The sequence below is a fragment of the Neolamprologus multifasciatus genome, chromosome 10 (genome assembly GCF_963576455.1).
Source record: "Neolamprologus multifasciatus chromosome 10, fNeoMul1.2, whole genome shotgun sequence".
Lineage (NCBI taxonomy): Eukaryota > Metazoa > Chordata > Actinopteri > Cichliformes > Cichlidae > Neolamprologus > Neolamprologus multifasciatus.
In genome coordinates, this window is record NC_140448.1 from 26,620,251 (window position 1) to 26,642,116 (window position 21,866).

Below are 21,866 nucleotides of genomic sequence, written 5' to 3' on the forward strand. Positions count from 1 at the left end.
TGTATGTGGTGAATGATGGAAAATGTGTCTATAAAAGAACAACTTAACATCGAATAAAAGCTCTTCAGGATGAAGCAGACTGTATTGAAAGGAAATAAAACCCAGCAGGGACAGATGCCATGGTTTATAAATTACAGTCTTTGTAGCCTGAGGCGACCCCGCTGCTCTGCCCGTTTTGGGTAGTGCTGGGGGACGCACACCGGGAAAAGGTATGAGGCCAATTAAATACTGATTTAGCTAGACAGGCAAAATGTTCTGCAATATTTGCTGGTCAGATCTTTTTAAAAACAATCTGCGTAAGGCCGCCTCCGAGAGCGTGCTGACTTTCTGCAGGGCCAAGCAGCGTGCAGTAACAGCCTGGCTGTTAGAGCGAGGCAGCAGTTTTACTCTGCTCATTATTTTCTAGATATAGAAAAGGAGGAGAGCACATTCCCCACAGTATAAACCTCCCAATTTCCCCTAATCTGTCTTTGACCTGAAGACTCTGCCTTTGCCTTTGCTTCTGATTATTTGGGTCTACAAAAAAAAAAGAAAAGCACTCGCCTCTCTCTCTCATGAGCAATACATTTCCCTAAAACTCACCTCTGGCAGGGCAGAAAAGTAATTGAGTGAATGAGGAATAGGCAGGAAGACGCAGAGTGGGTGGGTGGGTGAGTGAGGGGGGATAGAAAGGGGAAAAGGAGAGCGTTTTGTCCAGCCGGGAAGCAGTCTGGCATTAATTATCCCGAGTAGCAGGAGTTCATTAACTTTGCCTCCGGCCGGGGGTGAATCCTATTCATTAGCCCACTGCTCACGGTGACATTACGGCTCTCTGCAGAGAGTCTGCTGCACTCCATCCCCCTGTTGCTCTTTGACAAGCTGCCCCAAGTAACACACACAAACAATCACGGAGTGGGATAAACTCACTAACAGTCACCGCAGCTATCGGCTTCTTCTCATCTTCATCCTCACTGCGAATGCTGCCAGGAACTTCTTTTTTTAAATTTTTTTTTGCAGCTGTGTGCTCACAACCAGACAGACACCAGAACAAATTGAATTCCTTAAGAAATGTTGGTAAGTCAGAGGTCTTTAACCAGGCCAGATGAAGAAAAGTCTACATAAAGTTTGCAATCTGAGGTTAGACACTCTTTCTTGGTTTAGAGAAAGAAATGCCTCTGGCCTTACTGAAGATTTAAAGATAATCTGTCTCGGGCATAAAAGACGAGATGTCAGGTTATTCGAGTCCTGACTCGAGTATTTCAATGATTGCCTTTTTAGTTTTTGGAAAACTGCATCACAAACAAAGGGTGTAACTCACCAAGAAACCAAAAGCACTGCACGTGTAATCTCAATGACTTACACTCTTTATTACTGTGCATTTTAATCTACACAGGGCCATAATTTACAAAATTAAGATCCTGTTGTATTAATTAAGAAGCCACTGAAACCAGGGGTAGCTCTGACCGAGAAAACACACTTAAACAGCAGAAACATGCGAAACAGAAGCTTTTTGTCTCCAGCTGAAATTATACCCTGCATAGTAGATCTTTCCAACTCTCATTATTTACAAAATGAACATATTGTTTTATTCAACAAGACCTGAAACTGGTGTTTGGGAACATAAAATCATGAGGAAATGGTTTAATGACGTTACTACGCTAACAGTAATGTCACTTTCTCATAGATTTCTATGCAATCGCACTTCTTTCTGTCACTGGAGAAGTCGCCCCCTACTGGCAATAACACAAAAATTGCAGGTTTTCTGTTGAAGTTTTTACAGGACTCTCTTCAGACTGCAGTCCCATAAAAACTAAACACATCCCATTACTCAGCAGGTTGTTGAACGACTTTTAGCTGCAATAACTTAAAGTCATTATTTTCTTGATGACTGTATTTCTGATAGATGGTCTCACATTTGAATCTAGAATTCTTCTCGTGGTTTGTCAGATGCAACTTTGAAAACCTTAGCAGTGCCGTTGTCTTTTTAGAGAAAAGAAACTTTCTCCTGATATCCCTTCCAAACTAGCCACACTTGTTCAGTCTTGGCTCTAATTGTGCTTTCATGAACTTTAACATTTGATATGTTAACTGAGGTCTGCAGAGTCTGAGATGTAGCTCTTTTTTCCCTCCTCTCTTTTATTGAGCATTGCACAGTCTGGCCTTGGGCTAAATGTAATAGAATCAACACTCTTGGGAAGATTTTGGCATCTGAATGCTTCATACCAGCAAAGTGGCAAAATGTCTGCTTTTATAGATCCGGTCATATTTGCTGATGATCAGTTCATCAAGCGACTTTCATTAAGAGTATTTGCTACTTACGCTTTTAATTGCTATTGAAGCAGTAAGCCTGTACTTTTTTTTTGTTTTTCACTGGGCTGTATAAAATCCTATCTGGATCTTTTTGCCTATAAATCTGCAATTTCAAGCTCTGGAGTTATCATTTTGATATCCAATCACAATGCAGGAAGACCTGAGAAAATCACATGGGTTAAACACTATCATCTAGCAACAGTATCTGTTTCTGGCATTATCATTTTATGAAAAAGAGGCAACAAATTACTCGGAAAAATGCAATTATACCAGAATAATGCTAATCAGGGTCACCTCATAAATATAACTAAAGTGACACCAAAAATTAGCCAAGGAAACACCTTTATGCATCCAAATAAACTGCTTCACTGAATAGTGTTAATTAATAATAAATAGTTATTTCAATCATCAAAGTAACAGTTACACCTTCAGATTTGAGGTACTGTGTGCTAACTAACCGATAATGCAGATGATATGCAAGCCAACATGATTTAATGGAGCGAATCTGTTTTGATTTACTGAGGTGTTACACTGTAGGAACTGATGAGCCATATTAACATGTAAAAGATCCCTGGATGAGTCAGGAAGAGCAATTGGAATAAATAAACTTGTGTATTTAAATTAGGTAAGAAAACTCATATAATGTCCTTTCTGGATAAATTCAACTGAAATTTGGCGCAAGATGTGCTTTAAAGAAGATTAAAAACTAGCATAAAAACCTTTTCAATTTTCACTCTGTATGTGTTTATACAACAGTTTACATTTAATCATTAGCTTTTATTAATCTCTGGCTGTCTTCCACATCATTGTCCCCCAACCGGTTACAGTAGATTGCTGCTCCTCCCCCAGTCTGGTTCTGCCGGAGGTTTCTTCCTGTTAAAAGGGAGTTTTTCCTTGCCACTGTCACCGAGTGGTTGCTCATAGGGGATTTCCTGTGTATTATTGTAGGGTCTTTACCTTACAATATAAAGAATATAAATGAACTGAACTGAAATTGAACTAGTGACTATGATTTAATGCATTTATAAAAAAGCATACCATCAGATTTATATTCAGATTCCTCCTAATAAACCAAAACAGCAGCTTCACTGAGAGATACGGAGTAAGTTAATGCACTGAAAGGCTGTTTGTGTTTGCCGCTGCAGGTTAAAATAAGACCGTGTATTAATGCCAGACGTAAATGAGGTATAACATCTCCAGTGTTGTCCTTGTCATGCCAAGCTCAGTGTAATACATTGAATAAGAATATCCCATTTACTACCTGACGACTCCTGGAACTTTTAGACGCCAAGTCTTACATCTGTCTTTGCAAAGTGAGTAAACATGCCAGGAGGAGGCCTAACTCACTGTCCTGTTAATATATTAGCAGAAAGAAGGGCTAGCTATGACTCAGGCTGTGGACAACTTAGTGGGGAGCAGAGTAATTTAGGCTGAGTGGATTTCCAGGAGAGAGAGCAATTTATCAAGAAACTGAGTGGGGGAAAACACACAGACACACACACGCACACAGATATCACAAACACACACACATTTTGTCATGTGATATCGCCCCGTGGTGTAAACTTTTAATTTGAACCACCCCAATCCATCAGATACGCACACGCTACACGCACACTAGCGTCGTGACTCACACCACTTCCACTCCACTGCATCTGGTTTTTAAAATAGAAATCTTTGTTGGACACTCGGATCTGCTCGAGGGGGGAGGAGGTTCGCTAACCGACATGGCGTGATGCCTTCTTGCCCCAGTGCTATTCGCAATCTGTGTGACTGAAAAGGATTCAAAGTGGGTCAGTCTGTCACGTCGCTGCTCGGCAGCAGTGGAAGAGGCAGGAGGAGCGTTATCGATATTTTTTGTGGGTTTTTTTGATGGCAAACATGATAACACACATTCATAGTTTTCATCTTACATGGCAGCATCCTTAAATACATTCTCTTTATTTTGTTTTTCGGCTTTCAACTACCCCAGCAGGATTCTTTAAGGAAAATGGTTTTGCATGTTTCAGTCCATTACCTACAAATAGCACGCACACTATTGTTCATATACAGGACATCTGTTTTTAGATACATTTCCCACCCTCCGGGGCCCAAATGCATAAAACTCTCTCTCAGATTTATCACCACAGTTCTCACAAAGGCAGAAATGTGCACAAAGCTTTTCCATCATATTTGTAAACTTTTAGAAGCTCATTCTGAGATTTAACCACAGATGGAATTAAACAGCCCCTTATTTGCACCACAAATTATGAAATGCCAGTGACAAGAACTGAAAAAGAAGAAGCGCATCATTTTGTCATCATTTAAAAGGTATTTCCTTAAAGACATTCTCTGGGGGAGTGGACGAAACGCTATAAAATCAGACGCACACACAAAAAAACTGAAGTAAAAAGGAGAACTAAAGCTATCAGCACAAGCAGCGGGACCCATACAGTTACAGATAATGATAATAACAATAACAAGACAAAGTAGAGAAGACGAGGACAAAATTAAGTACACACTAAGTCATTAGTAGTAACATTTGTGAATGGGTGTTATGTAACACCTTTCCACTTAACCGAGCACTCGGGGTGCTTTCTACCACGCACATTCACACGTACAGTGCTTCCTTATCGCTGCTTAAACACTTTCTAACATTCATGCACACACTCGGGAGCAAGTCCGGGTTTATATCTTTCCCAAGGATACGACTGGAGGAGTCCAGGGGTAAAACTTGATATGGCATAGTATTAAAATATTATGAAAGGGACACCAGCACTTAACATCTAACTTTATTATAGAAGAATGAAGTGAATGGTTTCAAAAAACCCTTAAATACACAAGTAGTCTTTTGTTTGAGCATTTTCTTATTTATCTTTTGACCTGGAAATTAGTGGATTTATCAAATTTCACTAATCCACTGGATAAGCTGAGTCTGTTTACTTGCATTTACTGGCATTGATGTTTGCAACTAAACACTTAATTATAATAATAACAAGCTGATCATATTAAAAAAAGAGCAGTATGCTCTGTACAGCCCGCTGTCCATCTCATAATGCTACACAAGCAGTGCTGATGTTGCTAAATGCTTTGCTTTAATATCAAAGGATCTCTACATCTTCTGTACTTTGCAGTGAAATTTTCACTTCACAAATTATGGGGACGGCAGATTGTACAGGATTTGTTACAAATCACTAGAGGTCTGCAGGTAAAACTAGTTGTGCTGTGGGGCTTAAGACAAAGGCTTGTGTTGTACTTCTGCTCTGATTCTGACATGACTCACCTTGGGCGGGGCGTCCGAGCCCGGGTACTCCCTCTGATCCAGTTTATTCCAGCGCTGCATCAGTTTGATGACCATTGGGTTGCTGAAGTCGACCAGCTGGAAGCCCGTCACGTTTGCGCCGCCATGCATGAAGCGTTCCAGGTTGATGTCTTTAAAACCCTTGAGGGACAAGAAGGGGAAAGAGCGGTCACGTCCAGTCACAGATCCATCAGCGGCAGACGGAAACAAGCATGTGGCAGGAAGGACGATGAGGGCGGAGGTATTGCACTTAACAAGTGGAATATCAAAGCCGGTAACTACCAACTGACTGCCACTCGTCAACATCGGATTGAATTTATTTACAGCACTCTTCAGCGTCTATAAGAGAGTGCCATATATCACAGCAGCAGTGGAGGCAGTGAGTGAGGAAGACGTGTGGTGAGCTGTGCTGAATCTCACAAGACTGTGATCACAGTCATTATAAATGTCTCTTAAAGCAGGGAGTGGATAAAGTCTTTGATCCTGTAGTATACTGCCATCATACAAAATATCTTCAGGTTCTTCTGGTTCACATCGTGTAGCAAATGAGGAAAAGTGTAACTGATAAAGTTGATGTTTGAACAGTTTCCCAAAGTGATATTTTCTTGTTGAAAGATTCTTCCAGGCGATAGTCACATCCCAAATCTAATCTGTTAAATAAAACTGTAACAATCAAATGAAGCAAGTTCACATGTGATTTTTTTAAAAGTAGTTTCTTATAAATGTAATCGGCCCTCATGCATCTTTCCGTATCTGCAGACTTCCAGTCTACAAGACTGGGAAACCTTAGTCGTTCATACATACTGGATTAAAGTCATGAAGCCCAACTGAATATGCCATAAGGCTCCATGTGGTATATATTAAAAACAGTCTAGTTTCACAGATTGATGCCCAAAAGGGAGGTTTTGTGTTATTTGCTTTGTGTGACTTTTATTGAAGCCACTTATGTTTCGTGGGGTTTTTTGTAGCTCATATCTGACATTTAAGGAGTCTAAGCATCACAACTATCTGAATTATTCTACTTAACATAACTCTGTGGATTTTTTTGGCCATTTGCAAAACAAAAAAACATATATTTTAGTAAAAAATGAGTAAAAAAGATCACAGATTATTTTAATGATTTTCTTTTGGAGGTTTTTGCAGGAAAAAACCCTGCTATTGCCACAATTAGTCTCACATTTATAAATATATTTTAACAGCGGGAGCGGTCTAGCACTACAGAAGCAAAAAAATCCTACTGTTATCAGTTTTAACATCTGCTCCTTGAGCAAGGTCTTCAAATTTAACCACACGCAGTCTTGAGATCAGCACCACACGGACTTAAATTACTACGAGCTGGCAGTCAGCAGCATGAGAAAGCAAGCCACAGATGGAGTGAAACAAATACGAAGGACAAAGAGAGACGCAAACAAACAAGGACCCTGACAGGAAGTGTCCGTCCCTCACCAGATTGGCCATGATGTAATGGTAGCCTTTGATGTGTTTCCCGACGCTGACAATCTGCAAGAAGGCAGAGCAGAGCTCATCGTTAATCGGACTGGATTACAGCATAACAAAGCTTAATTACATTAAATGAGCATGTGACAGGTGAGTGCATGGGCGTTGACACCGTGGGTCCATCGGGTTTGACACTCAGACGATTGAACGTCTAAACGAATGAACGGGCGGTCACGTCAGTATGTAAACACTCCACACTTTGAGGGACGTGACAGATCTTCTCAACGCTTTCACTCAACATGCAAACAACCACACAGCTGCATCGTGGTGATAAAAACTCATTTTGAAAGCTGACATCTGCTGGGAAATCCCACTGGACATCTAGGTAATAAGGGCATGAATCAAGGAGAAAAAAGTGCTTTGAATCCCGGAGAAAAGCCGGGATCGGTATCAGGTCCCCGGCAGCTTAACTGCTGTCAAGACCCGAGCATAAGTTTGAACGCTCTCAGCTCCAATATTCAAGATTACTCTTAAAAAAGCCATGATTACATCACAACAAAGACCTGTCCATATATTTATAAATGGCTTTCCCACAAATTATTTTCTCAGAAGAAAGAAGTTTCAATCAAAAAAATTCACCAAGGATTAGCAATAAAGACTGTTTTCTTCATCCTCCTTCAGTTCTTGAGTCTCTAAGTGGAAACACAAGTCTTTAAAAGAGAAATAAAGAGAGTGAAGTTACCTCAAAGGAAAACAGTTAAACAGTTTCACAAGTAGGGATGCATTAAACTGATGTCCAGGTCAGATATCAGTCATTGGTGATTCATAAAGCTGGCTCATGTGACGGCAGGATGATCTATGGGGCTCACGTCTGTGTAGGTTCACAGTCATCCAGGACACGGTCGTCTTAGGAGCTTGAAAAGAAGGTGACTTTGACGAGAAGTGAAACCTCTTCAACAAACTTAAAGAGGTCCACTTGCCTTCTGTGCAAGCTCCAAAGACTTTGGGGCTGATCTATGTAATTTAGTGTACTGGTTGCTAATGGTGGAGCTAACATACCATGGAGAAAGCCGACAGCATAGGATGAGTGATGGGGTAGTAGGTATGAGGTATTTCACACCTGCCAGACTGAGAGCAGGTGTGAAATTATTTATATCTTTGCAGCTAGTTTTTAGCCACAAACTGTGGTCTGGTAAGCTGGAGCAAAAGGTTTCTTATTTTTATCCCTTCATCTTCTACCTCTTATGTGGCTGTAGTTGGGAAGGGGGAGGAGCCTAGCCTGAGATGGCCATATCTCCCTCTCCCCAAACACCCCCTGTAGGTCCATTGAGAGGACACCGACATGCCTAAAACATGTAACCTAGATTTTGTTCAATATCTGGCATCTTGTCAGTTGCTGTGGCTCCTTTCAAAATGCCACTAAAGTTGAGCCCAGGCGCTCTTCAGAGGAAGCACATTTGTGCCATGACATGTGACTATAGGTGAGAGTATTCTATATTTTATATAGAATATATTTTCATTTCTTATATTTTGAAGAAAGGCAGGGTTACATCACCCCCACAACCCTGAACATGGATGGACGGATGGACAAATTATTTAAGTCTTAGACTTAAATACTAAGTCTTACAATAATGTTAATTAACTCCTGATGTCAGATCTATACTTCTAGCAGCAGACAGCAAAGCAAAGGTACTGCATCAGTGCACCCCCATTTACAAGCACAAACCTAATGCAGGTTGGCTAATTTAACAATCACATACATCTAAACTCAATCACATCTGCTCTTTTACACAATGTTATAAATTGCTGTTATCATATAGTACATGTTTATGCAGATGCTACAGTAGTTACAGAATAAACTCTGTGACTGTTGTTGTTAGAGGGACTCGCTGCTGGAGAATTGGAAGCAAACTGGACAGTAATGATATGAAGGAAGACGAGTGTTTGCTGTTCCCTCACACTCTGCATCACTGATGGCTTTTAAAGCCTCCTCTGGCACTGAGGACGTCACTAATGACACCACCAGAGCGACCGATGTTTGGCTCACGTCTCACAGAGTAGATTTTCGCATAATTTTAATCATTTATCGAATAAAGGCTGCTGCTGCCACGCACTGAAGAATATTGACGCTGAATATTAAAGTTATTTCCTTTTTGCCCACATCTGTATATGAAATGTTCTGCTGGGCATTTATTGCTGACTGAGGATCCAAGAAGTCAGTGCAGGACTGTCAAGGATTTGTCTTTATAAATTTTAATTTAGTTATATTTTTCTCATTTTCCCTAATACTCCACACGAGGGGAAAAATTCATGTAACTGACTCAAATTGAACTTTTAATGGCTTATTATTTAATGCTTAAAAAAAGTTTACTGACTGCCTTCTTAGCAGAATTAGCTGTATTGACACTCTCCATGTACATAACAGAACAGACAACAGACACAAACAACATGTTTAACATATTTATGTTTTGTATTTAATTAACCTCCTAAGACCCAAACTCTTCCATGGTATGTATTTTTAATTTCTCTTTGATATTTGGGCTGTTTGGGACCTGATGAATGTAAAAACAAAGAATCACCAGATTTTTTTTTTACCCTCGTAAGTGGATATCAGGCACTTGTGGAGCTAAATTTGGTATTTTGGTCTAGACAACCACACATGTGGATGCCAGGTCCTAGGAGGTTAAAGGTGTTGGGATAAATTATGTAATAAAAAGGGGACGGATAACTAGTTAATATATTTACATGAAGAGTGACTATAAATCCATATATAAATGTTATATAGATAGATGTGCAATAAAACAAAACTGTATATCAACATGGTTTAATGCTAAAAGTAACAAAATTCAGTACAAAGGTGCACCCTGTTGGCTATGTTATAGTGTTACTCAAATGACAGACCAGCATTTTTTTTCCAAATGGCCAGCAGGGGGCGACTCCAGCTGGTTGAAAAAGGAAGCCTGACTGCACAATTGTTTCTCGCTTAATTGGTGCTCTCAGGAAATATTTTCTTGATGTTATTGTTGCTTCACATTGTTTCACATCTCCTTTAATACAGCAGGATGTTCATTTTGGAAACTGTGGTCCCATTTAGAGGGAAACTGAGACGAAAGCAGGATAAGCTTAATGTATGGCTACCTTGAGGTGGACAAATCCGCACAATATATTTAGGCTTTATTTTTACCTATACAAACAAAAGACGACTAAATGTGTTTTACTTTCTAAAAAATCAAAAGACAGCGTTTATAAATTCTGACCAATCACAACAGCCCAATTCAGACTGGCCAATGCCTGTTAGGAGGAAGTCACTCAATGCAACCAATGCATTTTTTACTGAAAGAAGAAAACTCCAAAAGAACAATGGACAAAATTCTGCTCGTTTTATTTTTCATTATTACTTTTCAAAACACTTTAAGCTAACTGTAGCTGTATTCCTGTTTTATTTTCCCGCTATTGCACAAGTTGCACAGCTCATCTTGCAAATCAGCAACACCCCCGTCTGCAAATGAAGCAGGTTTGTGTTCCTAGATTTTATGTTCTGATAGTCAAAGTAACATCTGAAAGCTATGATACACCGAGAACTGACCGTGCTGGTGATAAGCAGCTAATGAGGTCTAATTATGTATTCAAGTCCTCATTCTGGATCTGGATATTTTAGTAAGCTGTTAATGGGAGGACAGCTGGAATGAACACAGGCTAAAATAGATGTTTATGTCTCTGTCAGTAATTCTGAGCACTTCTACACAGAAACAGTGCATCATTCCAAAAGCTCTCAATCTGACAGAACGTATCACGTCTGCTCTGGGAGACGACCTGTGCGCTGACATCAAGCAAAGATGGAGCGGGATGTCTGCGGCTCTGTGGGGGCAAAGAGGCACACAAACACTCGTGCATCTGCAAAGTAAATTGTTAGAACTATGACAGATGTCAGGAGTGGAGAGCTCCTGAATAATTGAACAATTACACAGACACCAGTTGCCCCTGGGAAAGATGGAGGGATGAAGGTATGAAGATGAGCAGAAGGAGGAGGAGGAAGAGGAAGGTGCACATCATATTCTGAGTGTGCTTTTGCCAACTAACACCACTGGAGATCAGGACAGACTGTTCTTACATTCAAAACTTTCTAATTAGCACATCCGCACTCAAAAACAAAACGAGCAAATACTGAAGGCTTGCTTGTTTTCTTTGTTTCTGACCTCCAGTTTTGACCGACTTCATTGTGTGACTACAAAAAGCTTTGGATTTTAAGCTGCATAGAAAATGCATCAAAAGGTATCTTGATGCATGCTCAATCATCCAGGTAAGTAAATTCAAAAGTTTGTTTCTTATCTTTTGGACGTAGCGTTTTCATTGGGAGGAACGCTGGTTTGCGTGGGGAGTCGAGAAATCCATTTATGTGAAAAGGGAAAGACCATCTCTGAATCGAGGAGGGGGCCTGAGGGTACATCTTTCACCATCTTACAATCCTGTGATTGCAGCCATTCCCCAACTGTGTGAATGGTACTCATGGCCATTGATCAGTGAGCTTTGATCAGTGGTTGTTGATCAGTGGTCATGAGAATTTGCATATTAATGATCAAGGAACTGACCTGACACCCCATTGTTCCTTCAGTGGGCTGATTTCAGTAATTATGCAAATGTACTGTTTATAAGATTGGGGAAACCTGCAGTAAGCTGAGACTGAAGAAGTCAACTGGATGAGTGACGAAACGTCCAGATGAACAGAATCAACCTTTTGGGGGCATCAAAAGGTGCTTTACACAGTATGGCTTTACCAGTTTTTATTATTTTGTCCCTGAGAAAGTCAACTAGATTCAATTCAGTTTTATTAGTATAGCTCTAAATCACAACAACAGTTAGCCCAGGACACTTTATATTGTGGGGTAAACAAAATCTAATTGCTGGGAACGTTGTGTGACACGAATGTTTTAACATCATAGTTCAGATGCAAAGTATCCCATTAAACAGCAGAGTCTACACTAACTAACCTAAGTAACAAATTGAGAAAGTTGTAGATGGATTAATGGTATAGGTAAAAATACTGGGTTTTTTTTCCAGTGGTCTGGCAGTAGATTGGAAAAAATGCTCTAAATGAAACATACACTTAAACCAATATAGTTTCTATGCCTGTCTGCAAACCAAAGAGCCCAAGAGCACCAAAATTTAAAGGAACCTGCAAAATACCTGCAAAAAACAGATATGAATGCTTGTTTTGATTGTATCAGATGTGTTCAGCCTTAGGTAGTGCAACACAAACTCCGTGCAGCGGCATATGAGAGAGAGATATATTTCTAAAACATGTCGGGACTCATCAAAGCTGCAAACAAGATCAAGTATAACTAACTGCATTGTTCATTCTTAAACCACGCCAATGTAATATTGCTAAAACTTAAACAAGGCCTAGCAAGGCAACAGCCAAGTGCCATCTTTCATCAGTGTGAAGTCTGTGAGACGGGCTGGTGAGCTCAGGCAGAGACGTTAATGGGAATTTGCAGCAGGCTGCAAAACACAGAATCAGATGAGAAAGAGAGAAAACATTTTTTCCCCTTATATGCCCCGAGGGAAAACTTTCATATAATTCATGAATGTGTTTTGGAGGCTAGGACCCAGTTCTTCTTTTACATCCATGGGAAACTGTGATTGATGTTTTAAAACAGACAGCCTGGGTTAGAATTTTACCATTTGCCTTCATTTCTCTTCCAAATAAGTTTGGCTAACCTGGGGGTTTGTTGACAATCTGTCTGTGACTCTGACTGTTTGCATTTCTTGCCTCATTGGACTTTATTTTGTCAGGACGTTGAATGTGCCGATATTTGCAATGATTCATAACAGGATCTTGTAAAAACCACAACCAGACCCAGGTATTATCAACACGTTCTCACTCCCAAAGCGTAACATTTTACGCTAGGTGACAAATCGTCAACATATTACGTTTTCGGCTACCCACCACGTTCCTAAATGACGACCTCGGAAAAATGAGGAAATATGAGAACCATATGGACTCAATCTACACATGTTCGCTGTTTTTCTTCAAATCGCTTAGAAACACGCTATTTAACATCATTAAAGTCCTGGTTAAACTCAGGAAAAAGGTTATGGTTAAGGCTAGGGATAAGGTTAGGTTTAGGGCTGGAATACAGGGCTGGAACGTCTATTACCTCAGGAGCGTCATTGCACTGGATTTCGCCCATAACCCGCCGCGTACCATAAGAACACCGAAGGTCTCCTTTCGCGTTCCTCAGGAACGCCCCGGGACGTGACAAAACGTCGGCATGTTACGCCTCGGGAGTGAGAACGGATTATCACTTAAAAAGGACATCTTGGGAAAACATCCAGCTCCACAACTTCATTTTTGGCCTCTAGAGCAGTTCTGCATAATTGAAGGTTCAAAAATAATCTGCATTCATCTGAAATGAGCCGTTTTAGCTCCTCCCCCTGTTAGAGGCAATTACTTTCTTCTGATTGGCTGCACCTTCATATAGAAACATGTGGGCGGAGCTTCTGTGCTTAGATGTATATCCCTGAGATGACCAACAGTGTGGAACAGAGTGTTTATAGCAGTCAGAAGCCCGAGCTTTTGTTTTACAGCGATTACTTGAACATAAAATGGCCTTATTATTTGCAGTTGTTGCTGTGTTTAGGATGAACATACCCGGTTGTAACTGGATGTATATAATGGAAAATAAGGAAAAGCATAATAGGTCCACTATTTTTATTATTTCTTAAAGTACTATTAGAGGAAATGACTACAAAAACACATAACTTCAGTGCAATCTATGTTTAGAAGATGACATATTGAAGCAATTGTAAATTTCCCTGTTTAGAAAACCCCCCATATGTTTCATTCAATCTGCAGATTAAGGGTTAGATTTGTTAAGCGGGCACTTGAGCATGATTTAAATACAAATATGCAGCCAGTTAATTTCAGTAATAACTGGAAAATCCACCAACGAGCAGCACAAATTAGTGGCTCAAAAATGAGAAGCTGTGATGAAGGAGCAAGTAATGTATGAATAAAAATAATACAGTGTAAACAGAGGTTGATGTGTGGGTTTCTCTCTGAAAAAAGTGTGGCAGCTAAGATGAACTGTGGCTGAGGTCCTGAGGACTGAGACTCAGGTGGAGCGCAGAGTTATTCCAGAGGACAGCTGCATCTGTGAATACCATCAGACCCCAAGCTGTGCACACGTTAATAAAGATGTTATTATTGAGCTACACTAACACAGTCCTGCTAAAACCCTTTATTTTGAGAGACATTTCAATTAATTTGTAAAGGATCTGATACCAAAAAGAAGTAAAACATTGCTTGTTCGTAAACTGCTGGAAATAGCTGTGCACAAACCATGCATGAGGTTTCATTGATTCAACTTCAACATTTGCTGATTGTCCACAGGTAAAAAGGACAAAGATGACCGACTAATTGTGGTCTGCTAAAACAAAGAACAACCAAATGCTGATGCCAAAAGCTTACATCACCTGTTCCATCATGTTCTGCAGTCTCTCAGCTTCCACGTCGATGACAAACTTCTTCTCCTGTCGCCGGTCCAGGTCCTCCAGCAGTCTCCGGTAGTTGGCATCGTTGAAGTTTTCCACGCAGATGGCGCTGACTTGCCAGTTGTTTTGTCCTGCCTTCTCCATGATGGCCTGCAGGATGGCGTACCCTGATGTAGTCAGACACACGGGACAAAAATGATCAAACATGGAAGGAAGACGTTCAGGTAAACTCTGTTCATGTATTCACAAACCCATTACTCTAGTTTTGTTAAAGACACTGTTAAAACAAGCAGCCAACATGCAGTTCTTCAAATAAATTCGGTGAGTAATTAGTTAGTGTGTAGTTTGTGTCTGTTGAAGGTTACCCACTAAAAATCATCCTTATCATACATGGTCATCGTACCAATTCTATCTTTCATGTGTTTTTTTTGTGACCAGAATAACTCAACTCAGCTGAAATCATCACATAGTGCAGAGAGAAAGAAAGAGACTTTTTTTTTTTCTGGATGGGAGCGGAGATGCATTTTGTCCTGTTTATCTCAAACACAAGCTGAGCGATATCAATAAAGTTTTGTGTTCATAAAGTTCAGCTACAGGCCAGATAACATTTATGTGTTTGTGTGAATTTGGATAAAAGGCTTAAAGCTGCCGTGGATTTTCCTCACAATCAGACACATTATGTTGTCATTCAGTATTTATCACCCAAACACACTGTGTGTCTCCTAGAGGCCTCACAATGTGTTGAATGCATTTTCTTCCCCATGAAGCGTTTGTAAAACTAGATTTTAAATATTTAAGAACCTGCGTTTGAAAAGCGAGAGCTCTCCTCTGCCTTTTCCGGGTCTATGTTATTTTTTATGGCCTGTTGGTTTTAAAAGCACAAAACTTAGTGACAAAGAAACTCAGTCAAAAACACTTTCCTTATCTGCTCGGGAGCTACTACAGTTGGTTGACTAAGCAAGAAAACACTTGCTTACACTTGCGTGAGGCTGCAAAAGCATTGTGTCAAATCCACAATAAGACAAACTGTCTACAAGTGGAAGAAATTCAAAGCTGCCTCTTCTTTCTTTAAGCGTGAGTATCCTGCAGAGATCATACCGAGGGCACAACAGGTAATTTTGAAAGACACGAGAAAAAATCCACACCTAACAGGAAAGTTTGTCCAGAAATCTCATATAACACACGAGCTCATGTGTAAAAGCATGAAAGACTCTAAAGACAAAAAAACAGCTGGATAAACGGCATGGAAAAATCCACAGGATGGTGAAGAAAATTCATTTCTTTAAAACAAACATGTCAATATGCTGACCCTGAGGCCAGCTGAGATGCTGAGGTGTTCAGTCAAGACATCCTCAAAACACTGAACTGAAACAGCTCTGCAGGAGAACTTTGCCAAGATTCCTCCTCACCGCTGTGAACATCCGAGTGTTTACACAGGAAAATGTCTCGTGTTGTTGCTGCTGCTGAAACAGATTTGACAAGTTGCTTAGCTCACCGTTTTCAGCCTGCACTGTGATTGATTACTCAGCGTGTTCAATAAAGACACGGCAAGTACAACATATTTATTTGTTTAGTGAAATGCAGTGTTTGTTCGGCCCGGGCATATTAATGGGTGCCCATGTTTGTCTGGTGGCTCATTTTCAATTTTTTATTAGTCGAAGACTAATAAAAAATTGGTATTTTGTGGTTGAAATATGTGCATCCATTCAATCATTCATTAGCTCATTCATGCCTTTTTTTTTTCTTTTTTGTGGTCCCTTATCCACATAAAAGGGACCACAAAAAAAAACACAGTTTGGGTAAGGGACCACATATAGTTCAGTTTGATCTTAATTTGATCTAAAATTACTGCGAAACATGTATTTAAAAAACATCGCTCATTATCTTTTTCTTGAAAGTTTGAAAAAGTAAACTTTATTGCAGGGCTAACACAGAGAGACAGACAACCATTCTCACTCACACAGTTACAAATTAACCTAAAGTGTGTCTTTGGACTCTGGCAGGAAGCTGGAGAACCAGCAGAAGCCATGCAGGCACAGAGAACACACAGAAAGGCCCAAGCCAGCCCGTGGATTCAAATGCAGACTGCGAGGCGATGGTGTTAACCATCACACCACCATGCTGCTGAAACTATAAGACAAACTAAAGACACCTTACCCAATGGGCTTTTTGCTATACACAAAAGCATAGCAGTTTTGCATATACATGTAGTATACTTTACTTAACAGAAGTCAGTTCATTTTCCTACTATTGGTTTTTTGCTTTTTTTTGGCCATTTGACAAACAAAAATGTATTTTAAACTTGTTTAAATCAAACACGTATTACAAATCACAGTCCAGGTGATTTGGCAGAAGCCAAAATCTCTTTTTCCTTGGATGCCAAAATTGTTTTTATATGCAGGAACAAATCTTATTCTGAATCCTTATCCTAAAAAAATAGCCAGAAAATAGAAGCTATTTCTTTGTAAACTACTTTTCACATTTAATGAATGATTTATTTACAGAACAAATGGCCAGGCTGAGATATATTAAGAAAAACTAAGTGGTTCTGATTCTTATTTAGCAATTTTTTATTCCGCCTGAGCACACAGAGCGTTTTATACTGCAAGCCTCCGTCACCCATTCTACAGTAAGTGATTTCTATCAAACATTCACTGCGATAAATCCATCGGGAGCAACTCTGGGTTCACCGTCTTGCCCAAGGATACTTTGGCATGCAGACTGAATCAGCAGGGGATCGAACCACCACCCATCTGATTAGTAAATGATCTGCACAAAGTGCAGTTTCAGAAATATATGAACTTCTCATTTCAGGCTTTTTTTATTTTTAATGTCTTTATGATCGAAACATGCTTTGAAGTGTAAAGCTGGCATCTTCACAAAATGAACAGCAGAGCAGTGAGTAGTTTTACAGCATCACAGGGGTGGCTATGAGGCTTTGTCCCACGGGGCACATGTTTGACACCCCTGTTCTATCTTTAGTGCTTTCAAGTCAACAATCCAATCACTCAGATTTTGAAAGTGCACCTGCTGCTCATCAGCTAACCCCACCATCCCCCGTCTCATGTTTTCCCTGCTGGCTTGCTCACTGGCAACTGGCCACATTGCTGTTGTGGTGGTCCTTAGTATCATTTCACTTCCACCACGGAGAGGATGACATTAACAAAACCCGCCTATTCATGACGGGCGACAGTAGTCCTTCTCCTGCAGCACGTCACACGAGGCTGCAGAGCCGTCACCGGCCACAGTATAAGAAGGTGGAGTTGGAGCGCATCCGCAGGATGACAGAGCAACAGGAGAGCACCTCTATTATTTCATTTCAGAAATAATTCCATTGGGGTTTACAACCTTTTTCTTGCAGAGTTTAATAACTCTGTATTGCTACAGTAACAGTCAGTGCCCACTGAACGTGTTTTAATTATAGTCCTGAGTATGTTTTCTGAATAAACTGAAGTGGATTTCTTCCAATCCACAATATGGTATGTTGAAGCACATGATGCGATGAAACATATTGTCCATAATTGCTGGTTTGAAACACAAACCGGCTTTTTGCTGGCTCGACGTCGCTGGCAAGACAACCGCTTTCCCATGGAAAAGAAACTCTTGTGAAGCTTTTATCCTTTTCCAGCCAGATCCTGGCTTTTGGTCCCGTCAGTCTCTCTGAGTTGGATGCAACTCGAGACTCTGGAGGAGGAGACCATCGTTGTCAGGTTTGAGTATGGAGAAGATGAGTGTCAGAGAGGAAACTAGGGAGCTGTGAGGGCGGCTGTTCTCCAGCAGGAACAGATGTCCCCCTTAAACGGACCCTCCTGGTGGCCATCACAATCTGGCAACCCGTCTCCCTTTGCTCCCAATTAGTGGATTAACCTGTGCTCTGGCAAGCCAGCTCCCTCTCCACCTTCTCCATCGCCTCCCCAGCCCCTTGCTCCCCATTAGAGGGTTGCCTGTGCCAGGAGGGACTGCTGGTTGAGGCAACACACAGTCACACACACAGACACATTGTGTCAGTATGTCCCCAGTAATTCCTACGGGAAGAACTGGTTCATGACAATTTGGCTGTTGGTGAGTCAGACCCCACACTGGAGTGACTTTGTTCTCAATTTTAACAGGACAAAATTGGAACCAGGAAACTCAGAACGTGGTTCGATTCCTGGCTCAGCCCATCAAAGTGTCGATCGTGGAGGTATCGTGGTATCTGGGAGGGAAGAAGTTTCATGATGTGAATCGATTCGTTGCTGTGGTGTCAACCTGTTGCAGCACCACACTTGAATTCAGTGAGCTCTTTAAAACGTATAGGGCAGGTGCTGGAGTTTATACAACTGTGGCAATACACCTGAAAAGGTGTGGCCCAATAATTTTGCCCATATAATGTAGTTCTTGACTGACCTACATACTTTGAACTACCCTTGAGGTGGAATAACTAACTGTATTTTTAGTGTCAATATTCCGAGGAAGTTTCCTTAACATTTTCTTTGTGGTAAACGTGCCAACCTGCAGACAGAGAGCAGCTGACAAATACACATAATAGAAAGGACAGAGTGCGGAGGGCGGGAAGCCACAGAGGAGGCCAAAATCATTCCCTGTGGTAGCTGCAACTACTACACAGTTATTGACCGAAGCTGTTTGAGCTAAGCTCTCCGCCAATGTGTTCCCGTCAGTGTGTTTGTCGGGTTCTGAAACAATAGTTTGTCATCGCAGTGGTGTGCTCCTATCAGGAGAAATCCTTTTCGTCAGGATTACCATCATATTTTTTCTTTCAAATCCTGCAGTTTGCGGTCTCCAATTACAGTTATCGCTGCTAGATATGTCAAGGTTTTCACAGCAAATACACAGCTTAGAATAAAGGCAGTTTGTGCCTGCAAATTTGCACTCACAGAGTGCTGCAGGAGTCATTGCTAAAGCCTTTAAATGAGTTATCTTTTTTGCAATTCCATCCTGAAATACGGATAAGGGTAACAAGCTTTAGACCTTCTCATATTTTGTTCGACAACGTTTTTCTCCAACTCACACATTTTTTTAAGTGTACGTGCTAATACCTGACAGTCACAGACAGTGGTTCAGTCCATTTATAATTATAAAAGCTGTAGATTTTTCTTGAACACTCCACCCCCTCGTCCAAATGTGGTCTCTTCTTGCTCTAAAGAAAACAGCGTGGCTGTATCCAAGATGCTAATATTGAGGTACAAAATTCAGAGTATGGAAAGACTGAAATAACTGTCTACACTGATTATTTCACAGTCTCTGGTCACAGCCTAATACAGGTGAGCACCTACGTTTGCTTTTATGACCAGATGTTTTTGTACAATTACTCTGAATAATGCAAAAGTGAAACGTTAGAGCTTAGTTCACTGTAAGTGACAGAATGTCAGTTACTGTTAATGTTGATAAACTCTTTTAAAATTCAGTTAATTTTCCTTCCCTAGCAGGTGGATGTAAAGATAGATATGTGTGGATATTTATTTTCCATGTTTCATACATGGAAGGATATCGATGTTGGAAACAAAGATAAGATAGCTTGAGTGTGCTCCCTCTAGTGGCCAAAATGCAGGTGACGCTACCTGGAAGGTGACGCTGGAGCAGGAAGACACAGACTTTGACCTCACATCCTGTAGCCTAGGCCTCTACAGGCACTGCTTTTAACTAAGGATTATCTAAAGTCAATCTACCCAATCCTTAATTTCAGTTTAGTTTGAATTTCTGGAAACTCTATGTGTTTATTTTTTAGAATGCATGCTGGTTATCCCAGCAACGTCCTCCGCTCTGTGGACCTTGGATTAGATGTGAAGCATCAGATGTTTGCTGTTAAGGGCATTAACCACTGTAATTTATACTGGACTAATCCATTATTGAATATTGGTCCATTATCAGTGGATATGCAAATCAAGGGAAGACGTTCATTAGATGTCAGCAGATTCTAAATCTACACATTATAAAGACTGCTTTGACAATATGAACTGTTTTCATGTCATTATGGACATTGGTTGTGACCCCAACAAGTTGAGCTGTTCTCCAGCCTTGCGAACACTCGCTATGTTGAAGGTTTCAAAATGAAGATGACATCAGACTGGATTTGGTGACACTCATCTCAGTATTTAGAAAGCAAGCCTGTTAAAGAAGCATACTTCAATGCCTAATATCTCAGAGAAAACAGGTCCAAACTTTCTAAAAACTAGCAGTAATCTGTCTTTTAGTGGCTCTGAAACCTTTAAACTACATCATAACTCTCAGACTCAGGAAACACAGCCACCCCGAACCCACCAGATACAATTTAGCAGGGCGGCTGAGTGTGCAAAAAACATGATATCCCATTGTGTCCTGTTGTGCCACATGCTATATACAGTGCTGGGACAGGAAGCTGCAGCAGTGGCAGCCGAGGCAAGTAAAGTGTGCAAAGGGCCAGCTGATTACCAGCTGATAAATGAGTGGCCCCGGGGTCGTAGTTGGAGCAGCAGACAGCTGCAATCAGCATCAGCGTCGAAGACATAGCCGCTGGCTGATGCGTACGTATGTTGTGCTGATTGGAGCAGAGCCGGACACTAGATGGAAGCAGCTGCAGCCTGTGGAGAGGAAAGTGAGCGCACATCTGGATTTATGTACAGCGTGCGATTTCTTCCTCTCTTCCTTTCATTCCGCTGAGTGTCAGCGCATGTGTACTGAGCCTCCATCCTTCCACTTCCTCCCTCATTGAATCAGAGCTTTGCTTTCGCCTTTTCTTCCTCTTCAGAGTGTACACAAAGAGGCTCGGAGCTATTCGTGGCCAGTACACACTGCTGATACCAGTCCATCTGCTGGAGAACTATCCTTCTCCTCAAGGGCGTAGATTTGGTTCTCTTATATACATTAGCACTAAGGGAACACTGAATGACCTGGTGGGTTTTGTCCATAAAACAACTCATCTAAGATTACCACAAAGTAAAAGATCTCTTAGCAAAATTATGCAACATTTTAAGCAGATTATACAAACATTACTAATGAGGCACTCATATGGATATTGGTGGGGACATGTCCCTTGCGTCCATGCCAAATCTACGCCCTTGCTTCTCCTCCTTCTTCTGTCTCACCTCATTTATCACATTAATTCCTTTCTTAGTCTCTGGTTTCCTCTGATTTTATTCCCTTTCCTCGTTTCCTCCTTTGTCGTTTTCTCACCTCTCATCTTGCCTGTCATCCCCTCTTATTTCCTTCCCACTCCCTTCCCTTTTGTGACCTCTTCCCTCTCCTTCTCTCCGCTCTCCTCTCCTCTGCTCTTATTTCCTTTCCTCTCTGCTTGTCTTCCATCTCCATTTGTTTCCTCTCCTTTCACTTCATTTCCTTTGCTCCTGTCTCCTTTTATTTAGTTTTCACCTTTTTCGTTCCTCTCTGTATGTCG

General features: G+C 40.9%; 1 protein-coding gene across 5 annotated transcripts in view; it reads right to left on the reverse strand.

Moving 5' to 3' along the window:
* Positions 1-21,866, reverse strand: part of LOC146510394 (glutamate receptor 4) — a 173,526-nt gene that overhangs the window by 59,939 nt on the left and 91,721 nt on the right. For all 5 annotated transcript variants that reach the window (XR_014876346.1, XM_085173921.1, XM_085173919.1 and 2 more), the window contains exons 4-6: positions 14,480-14,664; positions 7,013-7,066; positions 5,549-5,707 (exon numbers count right to left, since the gene is read on the reverse strand). Coding sequence is in view for 4 of the 5 variants with exons in the window: in XM_085173921.1 (XP_085030047.1) it covers positions 5,549-5,707; positions 7,013-7,066; positions 14,480-14,664 (398 nt within the window). In the remaining variant the exon portion in view is untranslated. The remainder of the gene's footprint in view (positions 1-5,548; positions 5,708-7,012; positions 7,067-14,479; positions 14,665-21,866) is intronic.